At 52.0% G+C, this 11678-nt stretch overlaps 1 protein-coding gene across 1 annotated transcript; it reads left to right on the top strand.

The window, feature by feature from the left end:
• Positions 1-4803: 4803 nt before the first annotated feature.
• PRSS57 (serine protease 57) lies at positions 4804-10752 on the top strand. Its single transcript, XM_084795597.1, has 5 exons — positions 4804-4986; positions 6196-6349; positions 7392-7536; positions 9320-9583; positions 10328-10752. The coding sequence occupies exons 1-5, from the start codon at positions 4908-4910 to the stop codon at positions 10517-10519; spliced, it is 834 nt and encodes a 277-aa protein (XP_084651723.1). The 5' UTR covers positions 4804-4907; the 3' UTR covers positions 10520-10752.
• The last annotated feature ends 926 nt before the right edge of the window (positions 10753-11678 follow it).

Below are 11678 nucleotides of genomic sequence, written 5' to 3'. Positions count from 1 at the left end.
ACAGCTGCGCCCCAAAGCGTCTCCCAGACCCCGGACCCAGTCACCCTGAGTGCTCCATGGGAGGGAAGAAAGGAGTCCAGATACAGCTCAGGGCCCTGAGTGGGGCCCCCCCCCGAGCCGCGGGATAGCCGCAGCAGCAGTTGTTGGGGGGGCTCATCTCCCTCTAGAGGCCCAGCCTGGGCTAACGGCTGGACACGGTCTATTAAACCCAGGAGTTTACTCAGCCAGACTGAGCAAAGGGGCAGCTGGTGAACCCAGACTTTGTTCCTAGGGCACGGGAGAGCCACAGTAAGAAACAGATAGGGACAAAGCAAATCTGGGACAGTCAAGGCTACACAGAGAAACCCTGTCTCGAAAAACCAAAAGAAAGAAAAGAAAAGCGGGGGTGGGGGTGGGGGGAACCCACATAGGGCCTGTCACCCCGAGAAGGAACACCATGTGACTTCCTGTGTTTTTGTCTAGACTGTAGCCCCCCCTTCCCTTGGCCCTAGACAGTTACCCACCGGGCCTTTGGGACAGAGCAGGGAGAGTGAGTCACAAAACTCATTTGGGGGGGCAGGGGTGTTTGTGTCAGGTTGGCCTAACACTCAGAGAAATCTTCCTTGTTTCAGCCAGGTCTGCAGCACCCCACCCTGGGTTTGGATCTGGGCTCACCGGCATAGGAGCGTGTAATTCTGTATCTGTTTCTTAGCCTTTCCGTCCCTCTGTCTGTCCCTTCTCCTCAGGCTGCTGGAGTGTCGACAGTCTCGCTGCGCCTGGACAGGCCGAGGGGCAGGTGAAAGGCCAGATGGTTTGTCTTGCCAAGACTGTACAACAGTACAGGAACTGGAAGAGATATGTGCAAGTGTCTCAATAAAACTTTATTGACAAAGACAAGCTGCACGCTATGTTCTGCTGACTGCATTAGGCAGTCAAACCATCAGCTGGTGTCTTTGCTGCTCCTAGGTCTTTTCAGTTTAAAGAGAATTATTGAGCTCTTACTGTATGCACTGGGGACCCAGAACACTGTCTTTAGAGGGGGGTGTGTTCTTTGTCTCCTAAACAAGTGAGTTAAGATTTGAAGTGCTGGGCTGGAGAGATGGCTCAGTGGTTAAGAGCGCTGCCTGCTCTTCCAAAGGTCCTGAGTTCAATTTCCAGCAACCACATGGTGGCTCACAGCCAAAGCTACACAGAGAGACCCAGTCTCGGAAAACAAAAAAAAATGAAAAAATAAAAATAAAAGATTTAAAGTGCTTTCCGGGCAAGTTTAATCCCTAGTCACATGGTGGTATGAACCTGTGATCCCAGCCCGAGAAAAGTAGAGAGAATTGGCTGACCTGGACTCGCTTTGTAGACCAGGCTGGCCTTGAACTCACAGCAATCCGCCTGCCTCTGCCTCCCGAGTGCTGGGATTAAAGGTGTGTGCCGCCATGCCCGGCTGAGAGCGGAGGATCCTTAGGATGCCCATCTTAGCCACTTTGGCCAGGGATAGATCCTGTCTCAAAACACTGAGGTAGATGGGATTTTTAGAAGGCCAGCTGACCAGCACTTGAGAGGCAGAGGCAGGAGGATCTCTATGATTTCAAGGCCAGCCCGGTCTATAGAGAGTTCCAGGACAGCTAGAACTGTTACACACAGAAACCCTGTCTGGAAAAACAAACAAAGTTAGGAATGCCGGAGTTGCGTGTATTGACACATGCCTTTCCTCCTGTAGGAAGGTCACCACAAGTGCCAGGCCAGCCTGGGCTACATAGTGAGATAAACAAACAAACAAAAAACACTTTTTTGTGGGGTGGGAGGGAGTGTTGTTTTGAAACAGGGTTTCTCCATGTAGCCCTGGCTGTCCTGGACTCACTTTGTAGACCAGGCTGGCCTTGAATTCAGAGATCTGCCTGCCTCTGTCTCCCCGAGTGCTGGGATTAAAAGCGTGCACCAGGCAGGCATGGTGTCATGCCTATAATCCCAGCACTTGTGAGTTCAAGACCAGCTTGGACTACAAAGTAAATCCAGGACAACAAAGGTTACACAGAGAAACCCTGTCTCAAAAAACAAAAACAAAACAAAACAAAACAAGCAAACAAACAAAAAAAGTACACACCACTGCCTGGCTATTTATTTATGTTTGAAACTTTTTAAATTAAAAAAAATGAAAAATTTTTTTTTACAAAACTGAAAACAAGCAGGGTGTGGTGGCTCACACCTTTAATCCCAGCACTCAGGAGGCAGAGGCAGGCGGATCGTTGTGAGTTCAAGGCCAGCCTGGTCTACAGAGCGAGGCCAGGACAGCCGGGCCTACACAGGAAAACCCTCAAAAAGACAAAAAGAAAAAGAAAAGAAAGAAAAGAGAAAAACACTTCATCCAAAGTAGAAGGAGATGGAGAAGCAGTGCCCTCTGGTGAGGACACTGACAATGCAAGGGGGCAGGTCCAAGCTTGGGACAGCATTTTCTTTTTTTTTAATACAGGGTTTCTCTGTGTGTAGCCCTGGCTGTCCTGGACTCACTCTGTAGACCAGGCTGGTCTCGAACTCACAACGATCCGCCTGCCTCTGCCTCCTGAGAGTGCTGGGATTAAAGGCGAGTGCCACCACACCAGGCCCTTGTACAGCATTCTTCTCTCCACTTTCCTTTTCTCTATCTCTTTATGTATAGGAGACTCTGTCTCAAAAAACACAAAAATTTACCAATGAGTACATTAGTTATTAAGCAAATAAAATATGAAAGTAAAAAAAAACAAAAAACGACAACCCCAGGAGGGCGCCGGGCGTGGTGGCGCACGCCTTTGATCCCATCACTTGGGAGGCAGAGGCAGGCGGATCGCTGTGAGTTCGAGATCAGCCTGGTCTACAAAGCGAGTCCAGGACAGCCAGGGCTACACAGAGAAACCCTGTCTCAAAAAACAAAACAAAACAACAACAACAACAACAAAAAACACAAAAAAACAAAAAACAAACCAAAATAACCGCAGAGGGCATAGGGAGGTCTAGGGGCCCCAGAACCAAGGTGGGAAGGCCTCGTGGGTTTCTCAAGGCTGTACAGGATTCCTGAGCGCTGTTGCGAGCTTGGCAGTTGAGGTGAGCACAGGATGGTTACACGTTTCACAACTTCAACAAAGCAGAAGGAAACCGGAAGCGACGGGCCCCTCGTCTGCAGCCTGCACCCTTGCCTCATTGGCTATGTGGTTTCGTTTCCTCCAGAAGGGGTTTCTCTGTGTAGCCCTGCCTGTCCTGGAACTCACTCTGTAGACCTGGCTGGCCTCGAATTCTCAGAGACCCTCCTGCCCCTGCCTCTCGAGTGCTGGGATTAAAAGCGTGCACCACCACACCCAGCTCACTCTGTCTCTTTATATATGTCTTCAGCTCCGTTTTTTTAAAAAAAGATGTATTTATATATTATGTATACAGTATTATGCCTGCATGCACACCTGTAAGTCAGAAGAGGGCACCAGATCTCAGTATAGATGGTTGTGAGCCACCATGTGGTTGCTGGGAATTGAACTCAGGACCTTTGGAAGAGCAGGCAGCGCTCTTAACCTCTGAGCCACCTCTCCAGCCCCTTTAGCTCTGTCTTTGTCTCTTTTTTTTTTTTCATGAGTGTTTTCCTGTGAATCTGCACCACATGCATGCAGTACCCACAGCGGCCAGAAGAGGGCGTCAGTTCTCCTACAACCATAGTTACAAGCTATTATAAGGCCCTGCCATGTGAATGCTGAGAACCCAAATCCAGGTCTTTTCGAAGACCAGCCAGCGCTCTTACCTGCTGAGCCATCTCCCCAGACTCTCTTTCAGTTTTTTGGCAAGGTCTCACTCTGTAAACCAGGTTGCTCCTAAGCTCAGAGACCCATCTACGAGTGACTTCAGAGAGCTAGGATGAACGGTGCACACCATCAGATTGGCTCTTTATCTCTCCCTCCGTGCCGCCTCCACTCCGCCCCCGGTAGCCAAGGCAACAGTGCCCTGTCCTGCAGGGCGGCTTTGCTGACCCCGTGCCCTCACCCCTTCCCCCCAGCTGCTCCCTGAGCCCACCCAGGCCTATCTGTCCCCAACATGTGCCTCAGCCCTGCGGGGGCGGGGTCCTACAGGCCACCTGAAGCTCGGCCTGTAGTGGACCTCCAGCTGCGACCCTGGCCACCATATGTAGACCAGTGCCAGCGCAGCCAGTGTGTGCTCTGGACTCTATCCCGCAACCTACGGAGGCTTAACTTCCCACCTTACCTGGGGCCATGGTAGCCAACACCTGTGATGCCAGCTCTGGGAAGGTGGAGACAGGAGAACCCCGGGTCCAGTGTCATTCTCAGCTGGGTGGCTATTTCAAGGTGCTTATTGAATTTGGGAGCAGCCTGGGCTACATAAGCCTATCTGAACTTTCTCTCCCAAATGTCCCCACCATAAGGAAAGCCAAGGCCAGTACATGTCCTGCTGGCTGGTCTCTGGACCCCAGACCTCATGGTCAGTCTCTGTTATACCCCCAGTTTTTCTGAGGAAGCCTGGGACCCAGTAGGAGCTCAATTGATGGGACAAAGGCAGCCAAATCCAGACCCCTCCAAAAAATAGGCTTTCCTCATGGTCCTCACAGGGACAGACAGAGAAGCAGAGTTGGTGCTTCCAGGGCGACTGTCCCGAGATGCTCCTGAGGGGCAGGAGCAAGTGACCTGTGTCCAGCCTGGAAGGGGCCAGATACCCTTACTAGGGAAGTGTTGGGTGGCTTTGAGCTCACAAAACGGTCTTGGTTCTAAGCTTCTGGACTGTCATGAGCAGCACTTCTGGGAACACGGAACCGTCCGATCGCCTTTCCCTGTTTCCCAGAATCCCCTGCTCCGCCTCCTGACCACAGACCACACAGCCTGTCTCTCTCTGGGCTGGACCGTTGGTGAGGGTGCCTCCTGCACCTGCAGACCTTGCCAGGGAGACGCCATCCCGCCACAGCCAAGATGCCCAGGACAGGAGGCTGGGAGCGGCTGCTGCTGCTGACAGCGGCAGCTGCCCTGATGCAGCTCACGAGGAGCCCTGGTAAGATCTCCCGCCATTATTACACGCCCCAAGGTGACCCTAGGTGACTCCAGGCTCCTAAACAGGCCCCCACCTAATCCAGCTGCTGAACAGGCAGACTGTGTTGGAGTGCAAGGACCCCAGCAGGGGATCTTTGCCACCTCAGGTACATGGTAGTGAAGTCTGGGTTTCCTTAACCTTTCTTGTTTTTATTTTTGTGTGTATGAGGGGTTTTCCCTGCATGCAGTGAGAAATGAGGCTAGAGAGGGGAGGCAGAGAGCCCCTGGAGCTTACAAAGGGTTGTGAGCAACCACGCAGGTGCTAGGGTTAGAATCCGAGCCCTTGGCTGGCTGCGGTGGTGCACACCTGTGATCCCAGCCCTCTGGAGGCGTAGGCAGGCAGATAGGTGTGGTCTACAGAGCGAGTCCAGGACAGCCAGGGCTACACAGAGGAACCCTGTCTCGAAAAACAAAAAAACAAAAACAAAAACAAAAAAGAACCAAAAAAAAATTTTAAAAAAATGAACAAACATCTGAAGACCAGGGGTTTTCAGTAATGGGCATTTATCCAAGCCTCCTGCTTTTTAAAAAGTTATTTTGAGGCTGGGTGTGGCGGTGCACGCCTTTAATCCCAGCACTCAGGAGGCAGACAGAGGCAGGTGGATCACTGTGAATTCGAGGCCAGCCTGGTGTACAAAAGGGAGTCCAGGACAGCCAAGGCTAATACAGAGAAACCTTGTCTCCAAAAACCAAAACCAAAACAAACAAACAAATGTTATTTTGAGGGGACACGTGTCTATGGTGCTTGTCTCAGCCAGTGGAAAGCTTGCGGGGGTCAGTTCTGGCCTTCTACCAGTGGGCTCTCGGTATGGAACTCGGGTTGTCAAGCTTGGTAGCAATTTCCTTTACCTATTGAGCCGTCTCTCTAGCCCAAAGGTTCTCTGCTTCTTGCTCTCTCTCCTGTCTATCATCTGTCTGTCTGTCTGTCCATTCATCAGTCTGTCTGTTCCCAGACAGGGTTTCTCAGTGTAGCCCTGGCTGTCGTGGACTCCCTTTGTAAACCAGGCTGGCCTCGAACTCACAGAGATCCTCCTGCCTCTGCCTCTTGAGTGTCTCCCTCAACATGTACCTCTTCCCCTCAGTCCCGCCTCCCCCCCTACTCCTTGCCCATGGGTGTTCTCCGCCGGCCAGCCTCCTGTCCTGATCTCTCACACAGCCACACTTGCCACAGGTTGCTGCGGATCCCACATAATTGGAGGCCACGAGGTGATGCCGCATTCCCGGCCCTACATGGCCTCTGTGAGCTTCGAGGGCCGTCACCACTGCGGAGGCTTCCTCTTCCATGCCCGCTGGGTGCTGTCAGCTGCCCACTGCTTCAGTGACAGGTGACCTGCTGGGACCACTGAGGGACAACCATAAGGCCAGGGTGTGACACAGGCAGGACCAAGCTTTCCCGCCTCCCTCCGGCGCTTCTGGTGATAAAAATCGAATATAATAAGTATGATTACCGTCAACACAAACAAAGCGCGTTCCTGTTGGGATTCACATTGCTGCCCAGAATGACAGCACTGCCTGGGAATTCCAGTTAGCCAGAAGGCTAAGTCAGGAGGATGGAAAAATGGAAGTTCAGCTCTAGCTACAGACTGGAACCCTTCCTCCACTAGAAACAAATAGTTGAATAGTAGAGCCCCGCACCTAGAATTCTCCAGTTAGGTGCTGGAGCAAGACACAGGTATGGAGCCCCACATAGATTCCCCAGAACCTGGGGGCGTGTGGTCAGGGGTGGAGCCTCTGCTTAGAATTCCCCAGTGAGTCGGGGCATGGTGGTGCAGGCCTTTAATCCCAGCACTCAAGAGGCAGAGGCAGGAGGATTGCTGTGAGTTCGAGGCCAGCCTGGTCTACAAAAGCGAGTCTAGGACAGCCAAGGCTTCACAGAGAAACCTTGTCTCTAGGGAAAACAACAACAACAACAACAACAACAACAAACAAACAAAAAAATCCCCCAGTGAGGGGCTGGGGGCGTGGTCAGGGTGGAGCCTCTACCTAGAATCCCCCAGTGAGGGGCTGGGGGCGTGGTCAGGGTGGAGCCCCGCCTAGAATCCCCCAGTGAGGGGCTGGGGGCGTGGTCAGGGTGGAGCCCCGCCTAGAATCCCCCAGTGAGGGGCTTCAAGCATAGCCATGGGTAGAGCACTTGTCCAGCTAGAAGCCTGAGGCTTTTAGCTTCATAAGCAGTACTACAAAATAGTGACATAGAAGTAAGAATTGTAACAGATAAGGTTGTATTGTGTCCAGCTTAAGTTTATTTTTATCATTGTAAGTTAGTACATTGTTATAGTGGAGGGGAGCTATAAGGCTGGAGATGGGGGGGCGGCGTTAGCTCACGACCACAGAGCTCCTGCTGATCTTGCTCTCCTCGTCTCCCTGCAGGGACCCCTCCACTGGCCTGGTGGTGCTTGGGGCCCATGCGCTGCTCGCCCCGGAGCCCACACAACAGGTGTTTAGCATTGCAGCTGCTGTCAGGCACCCCAATTTCCAGCCTGCCACACAGGCCAACGATATCTGCCTACTAAGGGTGAGCTGCGGGAGGGTGACTGGCAGTCCAGGCCCACCTGAATTCTGAGTTTATTCATTTAATTTTCTCGTGTCGCTGGGTATGAACACTTTCTTTCTTTCTTTTTTCTTTTTTTTTTTTGAGTTTTTAAAAATTTATTTATTCTTGTTACATCTCAATGGTTATCCCATCCCTTGTATCCTCCCATTCCTCCCTCCCTCCCATTTTCCCCTACTCCCCTCCCCTATGACTGTGCCTGAGGGGGACCTCCTCCCCCTGTATATGCTCATAGGGTATCAAGTCTCTTCTTGGTATGAACACTTTCTTTTCTTTGAGACAAGGTCTCTCTGTGTTAGCAATCTGCCTGCCTCTGCCTCCCGAGTGCTGGGATTAAAGGCATGTGCCACCACGCCCAGCTCTGAACTCTTTTCTTGGTTGCTAAGAAAGGGCTCTGCCACTCGCCCATGCCTGCGGTCCTTGAATTCTGTTTGAATGTGCCTGGCGGGACCTTGAACCCCTGAATCCTGTCACGTGTCTCTACTGCCCAGAATCTTCCATGGCTCCCACGTCTTTCAGAACAAAACTCAAGCCAAGAGCCGCTGGGTCCTGTGTCTCAAGGGCATGTCTCAGAGCTGGCCTATGGCATCCTCAAACACTCTCAAGTACTGTGGTGATTTCTTATGTCAAAAAGGAGAGCATGAAGCCAGGTACTGTGGGGCACGCCTGTACTCCCAGCACTGTGGGAACCAGACGCTGGCGGGTGGCTGTGAGTTCGAGGCCAGCCTGGTCTACAAAGTGAGTCCAGGACAATCAAGGCTACACAGAGATACCTTGTCTTCAAAAACCAAAAACCAGGGGGCTGGAGAGATGGCTCAGAGATTAAGAACACTGTCTGCTCTTCCAGAGGACCTGAGTTCAATTCCCAGCAAGCACATGGTGGCTCACAACCATGTAGAATGAGATCTGGTGCCCTCTTCTGGCCTGCAGGGGTACACCACATGCATAATAAATAAATACATCTAGAAGAAAAAAAACACACACACAACCAAAAACCAGAGAGGGAGGGAGGGAGAGAGAGAGAGAGAGAGAGAGAGAGAGAGAGAGAGAGAGAGAGAGAGAGAGAGAGAGAGAGAGAGAGAGAGAGAGAGAGAGAGAGAGAATATATGAGGGTTTCCACAGGCAGAGGCTGGGGGATGGGTCCCTCTAGAGTCCCCTGATCTCCAGTCCAGGTGGGGAAACTAAAGCTAGGAAATGGGGTAAGAGAAGCTTGGGAGAATGGGGAAACTGAGGTAAAGGTACAGCTACATGTGCCAGTCCTTTCCCTAGGGTCTGGTCATTCTTTTCACACCTTCCTGTGTCAGGAGACCTGACTGAGGCCCCAGGCAGCCGCCCCACAGTGCCCCACAGAGCCCCACAGCACCCCACAGCTAACGGGTGCCCAGGGGTCCCGACGCGCCTGTTAGCACTGTAGACTTTGCGAGGCCTACTGAAGGAAGTGACGTCCAAATTGTCCCTGCTGGGTAACTCTCAAGAGAGTTGCAGTGGTGGGCCCGCAGGACAAGGGGAGTTCTGGGGGCTAAGAAGCCAGGAGCAGGAAGCTGAGAGTGAGGTGGGAGGTCTTAGCCCTGGTGCTTATGGAGCTACATCGTGGGGCAGGATGCAAAGGATCCGACGGCGGACCACAGCCACTATTGGTTCTTGATGCAATCCACACCCTGCAGTCTCTGGAGGGACACTAAGGTGGGAGACGGCTACGAGTGGGGTGAGCGAGTCGGTGGCCCTGAATCCAGACTTCTTTTCGCAGCTGAATGGTTCTGCTGCCCTGGGCCCTGCTGTGAGGCTATTACGACTGCCACGGAGAGGTGCCGGGCCCCCCTCGGCCGGCACGCGTTGCCACGTGTTGGGCTGGGGCTCCGTGTCTGACTTTGAGGAGCTTCCGCCCGGCCTGATGGAAGCAGAGGTGCGCGTACTGGACCTGAGTGTCTGCAACAACTCCTGGCAAGGCCTGCTGAGTCCTGCGATGCTCTGCACTCACAGCGTGGACCGCAGGTGGCGTGGCTTCTGCTCGGTAGGATCCCACACACCACGCTTGCTTGCTGGATGGGGAAACCGAGGCCCACAAAAAGGGTCAGGGGTTGGAAATAGGGTCCCTTTGAGAACTGAGTCCCACCAGTGTTTGACTAGATGGAGAAATCGAGGCCCAGGAAGGTGAGAGGTAGGGTTGAGAACCAGGGTTACTTGTATTTCTGCAGGCTGGACCCTGCGCAAAATGTCCTGGGGTTCTTTTTTTTTTTTTTTTTTTTTTTTTGGTTTTTCGAGACAGGGTTTCTCTGTGTAGCCTTGGCTGTCCTGGACTCACTTTGTCGGACCAGGCTGGCCTCGAACTCACAGTGATCCGCCCACCTCTGTCTCCCGAGTGCTGGGATTAAAGGCGTGCGCCACCACGCCCGGCTGTCCTGGGGTTCTGTACCTGAACGTGCGAGGCATGTCCAGTAGGGGGCGGGAAAGCAGACATGCTCTCTGCAGCTTGAGCTCCTAAAATAAGATTCTATTACAGTATGGCGGCGCGAGACTAGCCAGTGAGTTGGGGATTTTTAGGGTGGATATTGAGGAATTCTGAAAGATAACCTACAGGCTGAGACTTAAGTAAAACATCAGCGTTTTGGGGAGACACATTGGAGGGCTGCTACACAGCTACACAGGCTGTGCATTGTTCAAAGACCACAGAACTGTCTGTAGATGAGATTCCGGGGGGGGGGGGGAACAAGACCCCAAGAGCAACATTTAACTTCAACCTTTTTTTTCACCCCAGGCAGACTCTGGGGGGCCCTTGGTCTGTGGGAGCCGGGCCCATGGACTTGTCTCTTTCTCGGGCTTCTGGTGTGGTGACCCCAAAACCCCGGATGTCTACACTCAAGTGTCAGCGTTTGTGCCCTGGATCTGGGATGTGGTGCGGCGAAGTCCCTGCCCTGGTTCTGTGGGGTGCTCTGCCGGTGCGGTTTGAACCTCAGCCCCCTACTGGGGCGGAGAAGAGTGGCAACCTGTGGCCCTTGCTCACCGCAGGCAGAGTCCATGGCTTGGCCCGGAAGCCAGAGAACTTGGCGCCTGGGCTGCAGTCGTCCATCGTAGCTTAAGAGCTGTACTGAAGGCTGACACATGGCTTGTTATGTGCTCAACTCCAGGAGCCCCCTTAACCCACATGCGCACCCTCTCAGCCAAGACCCACGGCGATGCCCCCACCTGAGGAGAACTGCTACTTGGTATCGGCCTGAAAGGGTTAACTAAGGATTTTGGGGAAGAGCTCAGGGGCTGCCCCTCCTGGAAGGGTTGGGTGGCTCTGGCTCTGCTCCCAGAAGTCTTGGCAGTAGCTCCTTGAGAACTTCTTGATAAAGTTGAAACAGTTGTTGGTTCAAGGTGAGGGAAGGCTTATAGTTATCTTCTTTCTTGTTCGTGAAATTGTCTCCCTTGACTGATTCCCAGAATGTGTTTAGTCTAATAGGTGTGAGAACCAAGTTTGTTATTGGTAATATTAATGAATAACTAATGTTACGCGCCAAGCCCGAATATGCTACTTTAGAATAGTATAAAAGCTGTACTTAAGAAATAAACCACTGCTATTTGCCACCGGAGCAATAGTCCGCCCGTTTCTTAAGGCTACTTGCCACCAGAGCAGTAGTCCGCCTGTTCAAGGCTACTTGCCACCAGAGCAGTAGTCCGCCTGTACTCAAGACGTTCGCGGAGCTGGTCTCCGTCATTTGGTGCCGAAACCCGGGAACTCGGAACCAAGGAACGCCGCTTGCCTCAACCAGCCGCGGCCAGGGTGAGTAGTATCTGAGGCAAGGAATAGTGTTTTTACAGGCGATAAAATAAGAATAAATGCAAGTATTGAGAGAAATATGTAAAAGAGTTTTTCACAGGCGATAAAATGGGTGTAAATTCAAGTACTGAAAGAAAAATGTTTGTTAATGTAGTTAAATCTTTGCTTACTGCTAGAGGTATTACAGTAGGTTCTAAACAAGTTTCTCGTTTTCTTGAATTTGTTGATGAAGTATGTCCATGGTTCCCTAAAGAAGGTACAATTAATATTGAAACCTGGAATAAAGTAGGGGAATGAATCAAGGGTTTTTATACTGCTCATGGACTAGAGAAAGTTCCTATAGATG

Source organism: Acomys minous (genome assembly GCF_964271855.1).
Source record: "Acomys minous genome assembly, chromosome: 9".
Classification (NCBI taxonomy): Eukaryota; Metazoa; Chordata; class Mammalia; order Rodentia; family Muridae; genus Acomys; species Acomys minous.
Note: the sequence above shows the minus strand (reverse complement) of the source record. Positions and strands in the feature narration are given on the sequence as shown.

Excerpts from the sequence above, each read along its gene's own strand:
- PRSS57 (XM_084795597.1), top strand. The coding sequence starts at position 4,908 with ATGCCCAGGACAGGAGGCTGGGAGCGGCTGCTGCTGCTGACAGCGGCA. Across the intron at positions 4,987-6,195 it reads GCAGCTCACGAGGAGCCCTG|GTTGCTGCGGATCCCACATA; the intron begins GTAAGATCTCCC and ends CACTTGCCACAG. Across the intron at positions 7,537-9,319 it reads ACGATATCTGCCTACTAAGG|CTGAATGGTTCTGCTGCCCT; the intron begins GTGAGCTGCGGG and ends TTCTTTTCGCAG.